Source organism: Furipterus horrens, unplaced genomic scaffold, assembly GCF_987537825.1.
Source record: "Furipterus horrens unplaced genomic scaffold, mFurHor1.1.pri manual_scaffold_5, whole genome shotgun sequence".
Classification (NCBI taxonomy): domain Eukaryota; kingdom Metazoa; phylum Chordata; class Mammalia; order Chiroptera; family Furipteridae; genus Furipterus; species Furipterus horrens.
The window spans coordinates 192,890,622-192,906,931 of NW_028327175.1; the positions used below are offsets into that span (position 1 = coordinate 192,890,622).

At 46.8% G+C, this 16,310-nt stretch overlaps 1 protein-coding gene across 1 annotated transcript; it reads left to right on the forward strand.

Moving 5' to 3' along the window:
• The first annotated feature begins 1,086 nt into the window (after positions 1–1,086).
• On the forward strand, positions 1,087–15,685 carry PNLIPRP1 (pancreatic lipase related protein 1). The gene is made up of 12 exons (XM_090278660.1): positions 1,087–1,166; positions 1,717–1,871; positions 2,346–2,471; positions 4,533–4,667; positions 6,239–6,347; positions 7,841–7,960; positions 8,060–8,179; positions 9,636–9,754; positions 10,665–10,791; positions 12,875–12,983; positions 13,553–13,720; positions 15,565–15,685. The coding sequence occupies exons 1-12, from the start codon at positions 1,118–1,120 to the stop codon at positions 15,626–15,628; spliced, it is 1,401 nt and encodes a 466-aa protein (XP_090134786.1). The 5' UTR covers positions 1,087–1,117; the 3' UTR covers positions 15,629–15,685.
• Positions 15,686–16,310: the final 625 nt, after the last annotated feature.

Genomic DNA, 16,310 nt, shown 5'->3' on the forward strand with positions numbered 1-16,310 from the left:
TGTTTTCTTAACAGGGGAGCCCTCCCAACTGTCCCCCAATGTTCTGGCTACTCTGGAGGAGTGTGAACTTTGACAGTGAGGCATATTTAACTTGGGGGTGGTGTGGGGCATACATGGTATTTGCCATGTGAAAGCTTATCTGTCTGCTGTGTGAACTGGCTGGGCTGCTCACAGATGCATGTCTGTGGGGAGTTCATGACGGCCTCCCAGGGGCCGAGTCTTACAGGACAGGTGTGCAACCTTCAGAAAACCTGGGGAAACTCAGCAGATGTGACATTGTCTGGTGACATGGGCTTTTAGAGGCTCCTGGACCCAGCTCTTCAAAATTATAGTGGTATAATAGAATCATCGCTGTTGTTTCAAACCATTAAGCTTTGAGTTGGTTCATTACAAAGCAGTGGGTAACGAGGGTAGGTAGTTAACGGGGATTATGGTCAGAGGCTACTGTGGAGGCTGTTGAAGCTGTCCCCAAAGTTCAAGTCCTTGGATATCACTAGACTGCCAGAGATGCAGACAGAGCCAGAAACGAAGGCTGAGTCTAAAAGTGGCAGTTTTTCTTAAGCAGACAGTTCCCTTTACTTTCATGTATGTGGGAGCATTTCCTCCCATTCTAAGTGGGAAATACTACCCTCTGTTATTACAGTTTGCAGCTGCAACCTCACTGGAGCTTGCACACTTCTTGGTGATGAAATAGAAAATTGGAAAGTGGGGCCCACTTGGCTCACAATTATATGCACAGGCACATAGTACAAGTTAGGGGCTTTTCACCGCCTTTTAATCAAGCGTTCTTTCATCTTTCCAGGCTCGTGGAAAGATGAATTATTAATCTTGTTTTGTGTATTTGTGCAGATTAAAACATGAAGTGCACACAGCATGTTTCATCATCACCTCCGGTTTCCTTGAAGGAACGTCCAAATGATAAAGCTGGAGTATAAAACACAGCCCGGGCCCTGGATCCGGAGGGAGGGCATGCCTGCGCTGGCCGTCAGGGTAAGTCTCCTGCTCTGTCCTCCCACCGGCTGGGAAGGAGAGGCCGGGCAAAGAGCCTTGAATTCCCGTGAGTCTGCTCATTGCTCTGGTGAGACTTGATGAGGCTGAAACTGTGAATTTGTTGTAGATGGTGAGCATCTGGACAATCGCGCTTTTCCTGCTGGGAGCAGTCAGAGGTGAGAAACAGCACACCTGCCCCTCGGAAGAGCTGAAACCCAACATCTCAGCACCAGCCACAGGAAACCTGAGATGTAATGGGGCTTCCAGCACCTTGGGACAAGTTCGGTTCCAGAGAGAGGCGGATCAGGGCGGGGGGGACACTCTGGCTGGGAGCAGGGGCTGTTGAGGGGGACCTACTTCCCAGCCTCTTCCCAGCATCCTGCCTTCAGGCCTCGGGTACCCTGGGCCGGACTTTTCTAGGTAAAGCATTAAACACCCGCCTGCGTTAACACATTGACTTATCAGTGCCCCTTTTCACATTCTTCCAAAAACATATCTGAAGAGCTAGATGGGACACAGAACTTTGAAGTTTTGAGGGTAGTATCTCCATGGGACTCAATGGGGCTGGTTCCAGACCAGAAGGCGGACATTGGGGGCAAGAAAATATGGGTGTCCACAAGGTCTACAGACTGTCCCCAGGCCAGGGAGGGAACAGGCCTGAGCGGCAGTGATGTCCCATGTCCCAGCTCAAGCGCTCATCCTGAGCAGGTCATCCTTTCTCTACAGGAAAAGAAATTTGCTATGGTCAGCTCGGCTGCTTTTCAGACTCTGAGCCCTGGGGTGGGACTGTAATCCGGCCCCTGAAAGTCCTCCCCTGGAGCCCTGAGAAGATCGGCACCCGCTTCCTGCTCTACACCAACGAGAACCCAGACACCTTCCAGGTGAGACCTGGGTCACGTTAACATCCTTGGAAGCAGGTGCGCGACTGTGCCCACCCCTCAGGCCAGGAGTTTCTTTTTTCTGTACCCACCTCCTCCCTCTTACTCTACCCACCGCACTCCTTCAGCTGCACTCCAAGGCCTGGACAGAGTAGGTCTTCAGTAAAAATTGGCTTGAATGACTGAATGGCTCATATTTGCCAGAACCTCTAGCTGGTTATGGGATTCTGGTTTGGGGCAACAAGCTTTCCAAAGAACCCTCGGAAAGGTAAGACCTTTAGCCGTGATCCAGACACAGTGGAGGCAGTGATTCCCGACACGAGAAGGTGAGGCTGGGAAAGGGAGATCATGGAGGGCTTCATGGAAGGGGTGGCTTTTGCTGCATTGGAACAACTAGAAAAATGAAAAAGAGAGGTAATGGGATAGTCCTGAGTGGTGGGGCTGCAGAAATATGTGCTCTCTCTGCATTTGTTACAGAATCTTCTTCTCTCTGACCCATCAACGATTGAGGCATCAAATTTTCAAACAGACAGGAAGACGCGGTTCATCATCCACGGCTTCATAGACAAGGCCGATGAGAAATGGGTGCTGGACATGTGCAAGGTAGGGGCTGCCCTGGTCCCTGTGGCCTGCTCTGTCACTGCTGCCACTGAGTCCTGTACTGTCCCCGCCCCCCTTTAAGCAATCTCAGTAAATGAGCTCAAAATACAAACACATGCCTCTCTTTTACAAAAGTTAGAATCCCTTTCCACGTTACTGAACTGCATTTGTAGCCCGAAACAATGACATTTGCTACGTGAACAAGCGCTTCCTCATGCTGCTTAAATCAAGGTTAAGTGTTCTCTTCTTCCATTTCCAGTGAGGGTACATACTTGCTATTCCTGTAAAGGAGGAATTAGGTTCTTTCTGTTCCAATATTCCCCTCATCCCTGAGAGTCAGGGGTGTGTGGCTATGACCACTTATGTGGGAATGGAGAGCTGAGATTGGGTGACTTAAAAGGCCACATAAAAAGTGACAGAATTGTATGTAATATAAAATATAGCACCTTTTGGTCAGAAGAACAGACAAAAGACAAGCACACACAAATACATATAGAATATACCATTATTCTTTCTTTTTATGTGTACACTAGTTTAATCTACTTTTTGACACCTAAGAATTTACCCCAGCACATGTATTAATAACTCTGACCTATAACGGCAACAGGAAAAGTCACAAACCCAGAAAATTAAAGTCATTCTGCCCTTGGCCTTGGATTACCAGCATTTAATTCTTGACAGCTCTCTCTCTCTCACCAGTAATAAGCATTTTTATGTATAAAGTGTAAGACATAGTTTGTACCGCACATTTTCCAGGTTGTAAGAGGTTCTTCCTGGTTGCTTATAGAAGTCCTGAGGAACTACCTCTTGGTATTCTTGTGTATGTGATCACACAAAATAGTAGATACATGAAAAGATTCTGTATTAGGTGAGATCACATGGTATTTGTCTTTCGCCGCCTGGCTTATTTCACTAAGCATAATTCTCTCCAGTTCCATCCATGTTGTCGCAAATGGTAGGAGTTCCTTCTTTCTTTCTGCTGCATAGTATTCCATTGTGTAAATGTACCACGGTTTTTTAACCCACTCATCTGCAAATGGGCACTTAGGCTGCTTCCAGCACAGCACATCATGGGATATATAGTCAATAATATTTTTATAACTATGTATGGTGCCAGGTGGATAGTGGGTATGTCAGGGGAAATACTTTGTAAAGTATATGACTGGCCACTGTGCTGTACCTCTGAAACGAATACAAAACAGTATTGAATGTGAACTGTAACTGAAAAGAAAAATAAATTTAAAAAAACAAAGTTTATGTAAATTTTCTAGGTATTGCAAGTATATGTATGCTGCATATACTTGTTGAATTACTATTAAAATCATTACATTTTAAATCATTTTTGAAAAGAGCATAGGAAAAGAAGATTCTGAGTTGTTTTTACGTTTGTAGTCCCATCTTAAATTCAAGTTGGCATGCGTAACTCCTGGACAGACTACTAAGGTTCTATCAGTTCCTTTAACATCCAGGAAGACGTTTTCCTGGTAGAATTCTTCAATCTCTTTTAAATCAGTGCAGTTCTATTTTTCGAATACCTGCAGTGCGTGTTTTCTCCACGAAGCTCTATGCTTTTCTGGCTCTAAAAACAGCAATGCTTCCCTATCCTTTCAAACTTAGTCGATGCCCAGCAGGCTGGGCTGAAGGCAAGCCGGTCATTGGCAGCAGCGTTGCTGAGCAGCTGAAAGGACCACTAGCAGTCAAACCCACAAGGTCCTTTAGACACTGGGCCCCAGAGATTGCGCTTGAGGCTTTTCCTTTTCAAAATGGGGCTCCTTGAATGCTGCGGTTCAACCTTATTGAATTTGGTCAGAGAGAACCAGAGAGCAACCAGCTTTTCGTTCATGTACGAGCCAGAGAGGGAATCTGTTTGCATGCACCCTGGAGGGGGTGGGGGGTGACTCTTAACTGACAACAGGCGTCCCTAAAGTCCAGTGGATCTCAGTGCCCCAGCGAGGACAGGACAGGAATGCGGCCAGCAGTAACTGTCAGCGACCGTTTCTGAGCCCTGGCTGGCTGGAGTTTCACGTGCCCTCGTGATAACCCCTGATGTCTTTCCATCCCCAGAACATGTTCAAGGTGGAGGAGGTGAACTGCATCTGCGTGGACTGGAAGAGAGGCTCCCAAACCACCTATAGCCAGGCTGTGAGCAACGTGCGCGTGGTGGGCGCCCAGGTGGCCCAGATGATAGATTTGCTCTCGGTGAGTGGACAGCTGGGCGGCTGGGCTGCCAAGGAGGCAGGCGGGGCCCCAGGGTCTTGGTTGGGTAAAGACGCCTCTGGATTATATATTTAAATAAGAGCTAGAAAGAACTGATATTTCTCCGAGAGTCTTCCTTCTAAAACTCTGAATTTCGCCTTAGTAATGACACACCTTGGAAGTGAACAGTCAGCACTAACACTTAAAAAGTAAGGGCACCCTGGCTGCTGTGTCTCAGTGGATTGAGCGCCAGCCTGCGAGCCAAGTGTCACTGGTTCGATTCCCAGTCAGGGCACATGACTAGGTTGCACATCAGGTCCCCAGTTGGGGGCGTGAGTAAGAGGCAACCACACAGTGATGTTTCTCTCCCTCTCTTTCTCCTTTCCCCTCTCTCTAAAAATAAATAAATTAAAAAACAAACAAACAAATTAATTAATTAATTTTTTAAAAAAAGAAAGTAGGGCCTTTTATTATCACCTTCAATTGACAGAGAAGAAAACTGAGGCCAGAAAGCTTAACTAGTTTGCCCCCCAAAATCATAGAGCAGGTGAATCTAAGAGTTGTCTTTGGGTCCCAAAGCATCCAGTTCCCAGGGTCCCCACTATGCCACGTAGACGCTGTTTGGGGGAGAACGTAGCGTCGCCAAGGAAGGCCAATGTAGCCAAAGGACAGTGTGCACAATTGGCGTGTACGGGATCGGCTGGCCTGCTGTCGTGGGTGCTGTTGATGTTAGAAAATCTCTTCTGGAACAACCCATTCAGCTATTTCTTCCTGCTCTGCCCTTCCTTTTTCACTAATTCTTTAAGTCTTTAATTCTTTCAGTTCAGTCACTAATTGTTGGTGACTCTTTTGTCTCCCAGATAAAGGTCCCAGCCATTTCTGTCTTAAATTCAAAGGGTCTATCAAAGAACCAATTGGTTCTAGCGACTTCTGCAACCCTGCAGAAATCAAAACCCAGGGTGTTTGCTCTAGAGGCACTGGAGACCCATACATGAGTATATGTAGGTGAGCACCGGCGAGACCGCTATGTGCCAACACGTCGTACCTCTATGCTATTTGTTGGTTCATCCACTATTTTGGGGGGTACAGGGTCAGAAGCTGCACTAGGAGGTAAAGAGGAAGGAGGAGGTGCCAGGACCTGGAGGAGCTTACAGGGAGGATTGCCAATAGAGCGTGGTCAGGATTCTGATGGGGAGAGTTTAGGCCTTTATGGAAGCATGTGAGTGGGTGGGACTGATCCAGATGGGGTGGGGTGGGAGTGGGGCTGATGTGAGCTGGGCCAGTAGCCAGGGAGATGTACAACCACAGGAAGAGAATTCCAAACGAGGCCCAGAGATCAAAGAATATGACCTATTTGAGGGCCAGAAAGGTCCCCAGAGGATTTGCTAGATAAAAGTCTATTAAAATACATTATGAGCCAGGAAAGCTTCGAGGACCTGGTACTGAACTCGGGCTTGATTCTAAGGGGAGGGGAAGCCATGGAAGGTCTCAGCAGAGGAGTAACAGTATCAGGTCTGCATGTCACAAAAACCACAGCACAGAAATGTCCTAAAAATACCACCTTTCCTCTGCAGACACACTACAGCTACTCAGCTTCCCAAGTTCACCTCATTGGCCACAGCCTGGGAGCCCATGTGGCTGGAGAAGCAGGGAGCAGGACTCCAGGCCTTGGCAGGATTACAGGTGAGGCCTAAGGGGTAGGGTGCTGGGTTCTGAGCCCAGTAACCCCACAACGCGGTACCAGACTGAAGCCTAGCTCAGAACCGGCCCAAAGGAGACTGTCACCCCTGGGCCACGGCACAGGTGGCTGGAGCCTGCAGAGAGCATTTCGGGAGGTCCCCAGAAACCCAGCTCTGTGGCCAAGGGGTGACAGCTTCATTCCTTTTTTTCGTCTCTTTGCTTCTTCTGCCTCTGTCCCTATCTCTTCTGTCTAGATCCAAGTTTTCTGGCAGTGTGGGTTGCTCAGCAGGACTGGGTACCCAGGAAAATGCAGAGTAAGGCTGGTATGAACATGAGCAAACATAATTAAGAAGGATCCCTACTGCATGTCATTTCTTGTCCCCCTGCTCTTCGACATCAAGGGCGGAACAGAATATGAAATGTATGTTTCCATTGCCTCGCCTGGTAGAAGAAACCCAGTCACGATCATGACTAAAAAGCATCCTGTTGGCCCAAGCAAGGCCTTTACATTGTAACAAGAGCAACAAAGTATATCTGTATAATATAATAATAATAGAATGCTCACATATTTGCTTCAGGAAGCATAACTGAAGTGTCTAATTATCCCAGATACTGCACAATGTGCTTTACATTTTCTCATTTAATCCTAGAACCAAAGGAACAGCCTTGAGAAAGTGAGTAGCTGGTCCAAGGTCACATCACTGATTAGTGGCGGAACCAAGATTCCAGCCCAGTGTTGTCACTTGGCACAAACAAGTCTACCTTTATAAGAACTCTCCCTTTTATACTTAGTAGACAGTTATGTTCATGACTTCTTGGTTGCTCTGACCAAACCTTCAAAGAACTATTGACAAACCCAGGAGCCCTTCTAAGAAGGAAATGTAGTCAGGAGGAAATAATGACAATTAATATTTTACTAATCCACCCATGATGATGTGCCAGGCACTGTGCTGAATGCTATGTATATTAACTCATTTAATCGTATAACAACCATATAAAATAAATACCATTATTAACCCCATTTTATAGATGGGAAAACAGAGGCACAGTAAAGGCCAAATGATTCACCCACAGTCATGCAACTTGCCTAGGAAGTAGCTGAGTAGGGCTTTGGAGCCAGGCAACCCAGTCCCGGAATCTTGTTCTTATCTATAATACCATACTGCTTTGTCCCTTTTTTCTTCAAATTTGGGAAGTGAAAAGAAGGTTGAAAAAGAAAGAAACATAAGTAAATGAGAGTCTCTGATGTAGAAAAAAATCTTTGCTCCAAAAACAATCTGAATTTCTTTTCATCTGCCCTTCCCTATCCATGCCGCTAGAGCAGCACTGAGACTCTGTGTTCTCATATTCGATACCCAGGGTCCCAGCACCGGACACCTCCAGGTTATGGCAGCCCTTTCGTTAGAGCACAGCCTGAACAACTGCACACCTTGGTCCTGCCGGCACACCCAGCCAGGTTCATTCTCTGCAGCACTACCCATGTCTCTCTCTCGTAGGGTTGGACCCCGTAGAAGCAAGTTTCCAGGGTACTGCTGAAGAGGTTCGACTTGATCCCTCTGATGCTGCCTTTGTGGATGTGATTCACACGGATGCAGCTCCTTTGATCCCATCCCTGGGTGAGGCCAGTGATGCTCCAGCCGTGAGCATGCGCAATTGGGTTTTACCCAGGAGAGCCTAGCACCGTAAGAAGCTCACTGCTGTTCCAAACATTTCAGGTTTTGGAACGAGCCAGCTGGTAGGTCACCTTGACTTCTTCCCTAATGGAGGAGAAGAGATGCCGGGATGCAAGAAGAATGCCTTGTCGCAGATTGTGGACCTGGACGGCATCTGGTCAGGTAAAGCCAGAGTGGGGAGGGGCATCGCCTCCCTGGGCTGAGCAGCGCCTTCCCTGTAGCAAATCTTAAGAAATAAAAACAACCTGTTCTTTCAAAATATACAATCCCCCCTCCTAGGCCTTATTTCTGAAAATCATAGCTATATACTATTCATTATATCTGAGCTCTACTGATTTTGTACTTCCTTACAACATTGTTCTGCTGTCCTGGAGTGTACAAGCAACGAAGAGTTACCAAACGGTTGCTCAAAGCTGCAACTCCGACAATAAATTGGTAGATACACAAAACAAAGTAAGAAAAACCATAAAAGTAAACATCCGGACTCTTAAGAATTTTTCTGCCAATTTCTCCAGTGGGAGTCAGTGATATGCTTCCAGCTGACGCAACGGGCATCATTTCAGTAGCCAAAACAGGAATATTCCCAGTCATGTCCATGGCCAACCACCTGCACAATGAGAGTCACCATTCCTCAGTGTTGGGTCGAGAAGAAATCACACTTAAGGAATGTTTGAGCCAAGGCGGTGCTCTTCAGGGTGGCTGGTCCTTATCATTGATCAAGCGCACCTGGAATAAAGGGCATCCTTCAGACACAGCTCTGCCTCTGTGTTGGATAATGTTAAAAGTACAACGGACAGCTGAATTTTTCTAGCCAGACTCATCATTGACCACCATAATGGTCAAAGCCCTTCGTGATATGACCAAATCTGCAGAGTAAAGATTTTTATTGAACTCAGTCAAAGTGGCTTGGCAAGTCTGGATGCTATTGGAGCAAACATTAAGGACAAGAGTTGTGGGATGGTTTTTTATAGCCTTATGAGGATTTGCATGGACAGGGTGGCCAAAACTCTTCATCCATCATGGCCAAGCAAGTTCAGCCCAGGTCTGGAAGGTATGAATCTGTCACTTGGCAGGAGTTATGGGAGCCAAGGTAGAAGCGAGATGCATTCAGAGTGACAGGGATGCTCATATTAAGCCACCTAAAACTGCTCAACCCCCCTTTTTATTTGCATGAGAGTATTGTCACCCTGGTTTTGTCATGCCTAGGAAGTCAGTGTCAGATCTGGTTGTGTCTTCAAAGACTTCCAGCTTGGTGCCTGGAACACAGGATGGCAGAGGGTAGAGGCATGGATTCACGCACTAGACGGGCTGGGTTTGATTCCCAGCTTTGCCATTTACTAGCTGTAATCTGAAATCTGAGTCTGTAATCTACAGATCCCCATATAATTAGGGATGGGATGGTACATAATTTGGTATGTAATTAGTGATGGATAACATGGGCAATATATGTAAAGTTCCCAGAACATTGCCCGTTCTATATGTTAACGACACCAATGTGGCTGGATTTTGGACTTACCTTAAATGCAGTCCTCCTTTGCAAACATCCCACTTGAAGAGGCGAGAGGTTGTCACAGCTCCATGACTACCTGTGTAGCCTTCTTCATTTTTTTTCCTCCAGGAACCAGGGACTTCGTGGCTTGCAATCACCTGAGAAGCTACAAGTATTACTCAGACAGCATCCTCCATCCTGATGGCTTCACTGCATACCCATGCGCTTCCTACAAGGCCTTTAAGACTGTAAGCTATTGTCCTACTCAGAACCCCACTGTGGGACTGTTTCCTGCCTGTGTTTAGAATTTGCAGTACCTGCTCACCTTTTTCTGCCCACCCACTCCTTGTTCTACATGGCCTCTCAGAGTTGCATGGTCCTATGGGGTGGAGGGAAACAAAACCTTAGGCAGGCAGTGGCTAGAATTCTAGATGAGTCATGTGGATGAGGAAGACTTTGGGAAAGCAGAGAAAAGAGCAATTGATTTAATAACCTAGGAAGACTTCCTGCAGGAGGCAGTGTTTGAATCTGGCTAGTAAACTCACTGGGTTTTGAAGGAAGGGAAGGAGTGCACGTGTCTGGCCAGGGCAGAGGGAGAATAGAAGAATGTATGAGAGATGAACTCAGATACCAGAAAGAAGGAAAGGTGATGCTGGGGTTCACATGCCAGGCTGGATTTCATGCCTGTGCAGTGGCAACAAGGGGAGAGATGGAGGGAGTGGCACTCTGGAGCCTGCCTGTTCTGGCTCATGAGAGCCAGTGGGAGCCACTCTTCCCAACTCCACTTCCAGTGACATCATGTTGGTAGCCTGAAAATGGCCATAGTCAGAGTCTTCACATCATGGAAATTGGTAAACTCTACAATCAGGGATTTTCTTGTCCCAGAGTCAGCTGTTAATCATTCACTGGCACATCACTTGATAGAAGGTATAATTGATCTAATCTGGGGCCCAGTATTTTCTAAATATGGGCATCAAGATTTTCTAAAGCTCCCCAAGCAATTCCAGTGTAATGTACACCAGGCTCGGGAAGGTGATTTAGAGACCCTCTTGTCCCGCTTACAGTTACCAATAGAGAAGCTCAGACTGTGGGAAAATCGTTCCCCCGACATGTGGATCTTAAAGAGACAAATTCACTCCCTCTCTCTCTTCTCATTAGAACAAGTGCTTCCCCTGTCCAGACGAAGGGTGCCCGCAGATGGGCCACTATGCTGACAGATTTGCCGGCAAGACAAGTGAGGAGCAGAAGTTCTTCCTGAACACAGGCGATTCCAGCGATTTTGCCCGTAAGTTGCACTTAGACTTTCCCTTCCAGGTCAAGAAAGTTTAGTTTCTTATAAATGAAGGGCTTGTCTCTGACCTGAAATATTTATGAACACATTTTTATTATCTTAGAAAAAGGACACATCCCCCCACCCCCAAACCATCCCATTTAAGACTCAACTGGGGATTTAGAAACCGTCTGCATTCCTTCCATTGTGTTTCTATGACATGAACTGAGTAGACGCAAATAATATAACTAATGGGATAATAGCAATTTACATGTGGCTGTAGCCATCAACCCTGAATTTTTACTGCTCCATAGTTCATGGTCCCTTTTATTTTTTTTTTCTTTTCATGTTTTTAAATTAAGTTTATTGGGGTGATATCGGTTAATAAGATTATATAGGTTTCAAGTGTACAATTGTACAATTCTATGATACATGATGTCTATATTGCATTGTGTGCACACCATCGACAGGCACATCTTCCATCACCATGCACTTGACCCCCTTCACCCCTAAGACTGTGTCACGTGCAGCTGTTCTTATATTCACTCAAAAAGCATTTATTTGGTACCAGCTCTTTGCTGGGCTGGGCTGAGCCCCTTAAGAAGCCCAGCTCCAATCTCCCCGTTCCCCTCCCCACCCCTGATCCACATGCACCTGGTGCCCAGAGGCTGTCCCTTTGGTGGAGGGGGGGCAGGAATCAAGAGGGGTGATTTCTCTCAAGAATCTGTTGGATGGACTAGGTCATCGGGTACAAACAGGGCGTGCTCAGGTCCCTTTGTGCTACGCTGCCCTTGATGGTTCCCTAAGATATTTCACTATGAATAACAGACTATATTGTATAAATATATGAATATAATACATGTCTTATGTAGTCAAGTCAAGTTTATGGAGGCTTAACCTTTATTCAGCAATATTTACTTTTTTTTAGTGCATAATTCAATGAGTTTTGACAATGAGTCTTGTAACCACCTCCACAATTAAGATATGGAGCATTTCCATCACTATATGAATTTTTATCAATCCTTCCACTGAGGTAGTGATACATGAAATACTTGCCCATATTTTAACAACAAAGTAAACATTCAAAAACCATAGGTTAACCCCCCAACCAACGTTTATGTACGGACCACAGACGATGCTAGACACTAGGGGTTCAGGGGACAAGGCGTGCTCCGCATGGAATGTACAATGTGGCAGAGAAGGCAGAGACCAAGCCAGCAGCAGCGAGTGTGTCGGGCCTGCTGCTGTGACCTTGTGTGACAGAGGACCTGGGCCCGACCAGAGGGAGAGGCAGGGACAACTCCTCTGAGGATGTGAAGAACAAGTAGGGATTAAGCAAAGGAGGTGTGTGTGTGTGTGTGTGTGTGTGTGTGTGTGTGTGTTTATACAAAGGATGTGTGATGTGTGTGTACATGTATGTATATGTGTGGGTGTGTATGTATATAAGTATGTGCATGTTACTGTGTGACTATATGTATGTATTTTATGTGCATGTATGTGTGCTTGTAGGCACTAAGACAGCACCTCAGGTACAAATCTGGGTGACAACTGAGCCCCACTCCATGCTGGACACGGCTCGGGACCTGGGATGCAGAGATAAGACACAGACCCTGACCTTGGGAGGCTCACAGGACTGCACTCCTGAGCTAGATTTCCAAGGGAGGGGACAAGCCCCTGTTCTGTCTCTTTTTACCTTAGCTCATTGTCCAACCGTTCTAGAGCAGAACGCTCCCAAAGAACTTTCTGCAATGGTAGAAATGTCTGTACTATCCAATCAGCCGTCATTAACCCCATGTGACAACTCAGCACTCAGAATGTGGCTGGTGAAACCGCAGAACTCAATTGTTTATTTTATTTCACTTGGATTTACACTTAAGCAGCCACAGACGGTCGGTGGCTCCTTTATTGGACGGTGCTGGTCTGGAGGAGGATCTGCTAAACATGTATTTCCCCTCATGGCCTAGTTTGAGTTGTAGAGGAACATGTAGAATATCCTATCCTTGGCTGCCTCACTGTATGGGACAGGGATGGGGATCTAAGATGTAGGTTGAGCATTTGGTGCATGAATAAACCTAGCTCTTTTCCCTCTCCTGCACAGGCTGGAGATACGGGGTGTCCGTCACAATGTCTGGGAGAATGGCCACCGGTGAGGTCAAAATTGCTTTGTTTGGAAATAAGGGAAATACTCACCAATTTGACATCTTTAGGTAAATGTCCTATTTTAGCATCACAGCTCATTTGATGACATACACAGCCTTCAATCCGTGCATTTAAAGGCTCATCATTCCTTTATCTAGCAATGGATTGTAAATTCTTTATGTGCTGAAGTTAATTTCAGAGTTCCGCTAACAGCTTTTCTTTTCTCCATTGTAAATCCAGGTATTTCATTATTTCTCATTCCATAGATCATATATTTTAAAAATAAATTTAATTACTACCTAGACATCATGTTTTATAATTTGCATAGTAACATGTGCTTGTTATGTTAAACCATGTGAATAATGTGTTATTATACAAATAACTCTTCCAGAAAAAATAATATGAGGGAATTATATAATTTTCTATAAGAAAGTTTTGTAGAGAAATGAACTCGAGTTTGAGTAACAGATATTTAAATATTAGTTATATTTCTGGCTTTTCCATTTCTCCATCCTTTATTTGGAAATTAATTTGGAAAAAAAATCTCATTAGTTCAGAGCAGAAAGGAGTAGCAGGGCCTTATCTGGTCATCGGAAGTTGTTTCTAGGGATGAAAATGTTCCTATTTCTGTTTCAAGGGGAATTATCAAACCAGGCTCCACCCATTCCAATGAGTTTGATGCAGAGCTGGATGTTGGAACAATTCAGAAAGTCAAGTTCCTTTGGAACAACAATGTGATAAACCCAACCCTCCCCAAAGTGGGTGCATCCAAGATCACCGTGCAAAAGGGAGACGAGAAGACAGTGTATGTATCTTTGCCGGCTTGTGCCTAAGGGTGTTTGCAGGAATTCTTGTTTGTAAGAAAAACTCATCCCAGAAGGTCAAGTTATGGTTCCGTCAAAAGAGTCAAGAAAATGTACCCATCTGGGGCCCTATTTGCCCAAGCCAACAAATAGCTGAAAGGAGACGCAGAACAGTTCCACTGGGTGCCCTTTATCGGGTATTCTCAGCACTATCGGTGGGGGTACAGAGGATATGACCCCTCCCCACCCCCACGGCCCCCTCCTGGCCTCCTGGGTGCTGACCTGTAGCTCTGAGGGACCTCCTGCAGTGCGACCGCCTGCTGGGCCAGCTCCTCTGTCCTCCCTGGCTCACAGGGACACTTTGGGAAGTAAAAAAGCTGAACTTGTCCAACTATTCAAATAATTTTGCTGTTATGAAAACAGCCAGTAAGTAACAATTTTTAAAATCATCATCATCTTCCTTAGGAGGCTAATGAAAATCAAAATTTTGTTCCAACCTCTTTTCAGATCCCCCTCAGATTATTTTAGTCACTTCGTTGGGTTTTCAAGTCCTACCAAGAAACATGCTGATTAAATTCCCTCCTATAACACGGTATTAAAAGAAGTGTGACTCCCCCATCTTCATCCACCCCCCTTCCTTCCTTCCTCTCTGACTTCATTAAGCACCTACTGTATGCCTAGCAAACAGTTGGGGAGGCAGAGAGTGCCTGCTCACAAGGCATTTACCATGTAGCTACTGAGAGAAATTAGACTCATGGTTCACGTGAAAGGTCAAATGACAGAATGAAAACCTCACGATGAGGGTCCCAAAGAGAGTGGCCGAGGAGAAAGCAGAGGGCCCAGGGAGGCAGCCACTGCAGGAAAGGGCCACGAGGCTTCTCTTGGGCTGAGGAAGTTCCACTGGGAAGGGCACCAGCAGGGACAATGGGCTCAGTGTGTGAGGGGCACGCAGAGGCCAGCCTGCTGCTGGCGGGCTTCAAGGTGCAGGGAACCAGGGAAAACGATCTGAGGGGACAGGAAGACAAATGAAATGCAACAGTGTTGAAAGCAGGTGAGGAGGAAGGAAACTGGACAAAGGCTTCGGGGCTCCAAGAGGCTGAGTGAGGCCTGGGAGAAGCTCGTGGTTCTTGGAAGAGCCGTGATAACAGCCACTTAGGTCTGTGTTGTTCTTATGACCTTGAAGTTGCTTTACATTTATTGTCATGAGGTGTTGCATTATTGACATGGGCTTCTCTGGGAACAATGCCCTCGTCTATAAATGGAGACCAATGCTCAGAGGCTCAAGAAACCAGCCCCAGGTCACCTCTGGAAGGCGGGGAGGAGAGAGCCCTGGGGGGAAGGGCATGTCTGGAAGACAAGGTCATGGAACATGTGGGCTGTGGTATCAGATATTTGCTTCTTGCTTCTTCCACTTGTTAAGGGAGAGTCCTCTGTGCCTCAGTTTCCTCCCCTGTAACATAAGACTCTTAATAATACCAGTTAGGGTCATTGCCTGCAGCTAGTAGGGGCTCAGGATATTGTAGCTACTGCACTGTGCAGTGAGGTCCCCGGAGTGGCTGAGCTGAGAGTGAGCCCATCTGTTGACCAGTGTTTATGAAGGGTCTGCACGTGCCATGTCACACAGAGGATCTAGAGACCAGGGCCACTTCTGAGTGACAGCTGGCCTGTACTAGGGCTCAGCTGCCTGTCATACTGGCAGACCTGGAGGCCATCAGTTCTCCAGTAATTGGTTGAAGCTGTGACCCCATGGGTTGGGAATTGCAAATCAGCAAATTCCTTTGCTGAGCAACACCAATCACCAAGTAAGGAGGTCCAACACTTAAATAGGATTCGTTTTTCTCCACAGGTACAGCTTCTGCAGCAAAGATACCGTCAGAGAAGATGTCCTGCTCACTCTCACGCCCTGCTAAACTCCAGGCACAATGTGGCCGCCGTGTTAACATCAATAAAGTCCATCGATGCATCTATCTGCTGAGCCTGTCTCTGACATCAGCTGTCCCCTGCAGGGACGTTCGGGAATTGAACATTTTAAAATGTCCAGATGCCCTGAGCATTGCCATAGATTTGGGTCTCTGGCCATTGGCTTCTGATCACACACTCTTTTCCCCCCAGCTTCCTTGGTCTTCGCGGCCACTGTTTCCTCCTCACCTGAGGGGGCAGCAGCGCACAGCAGAACTAGGGGGCGGGTGTTTGTGCCTCCGCAGAGCCTCGCATCTTACAGGTGAGGAAACTGAGGCTCAGAGTGCGGGATGTGGCTGTTCAAGCACACAGGGTGAGTCACTGTCCTGTCAGGACAGACTCCAACTCCAGGGCTCCTCCCTGACTCTGCCATCACCTTGAGGGATCACGGAAAGACCGTGCTATGACGCGGCCTCTTCATGGTGGTAAATTCGGTGGAGACGGGACCATGGGGTGGCCTGGCTCTTGGTGAGGCAAAGGGTGCTCCAGCCGCCAGAGATGGTGCCAGGCACATCCACAGAGCGCAGACAGGCTCCAGCTCCCACCTACCCTGGGCCGCAGCTGCCACGGGGTCCTTGCTATGCCTGCTGGCAGGCACCACCCCAAAGCAGGGCTCAGCCTGAGGAAGGATGG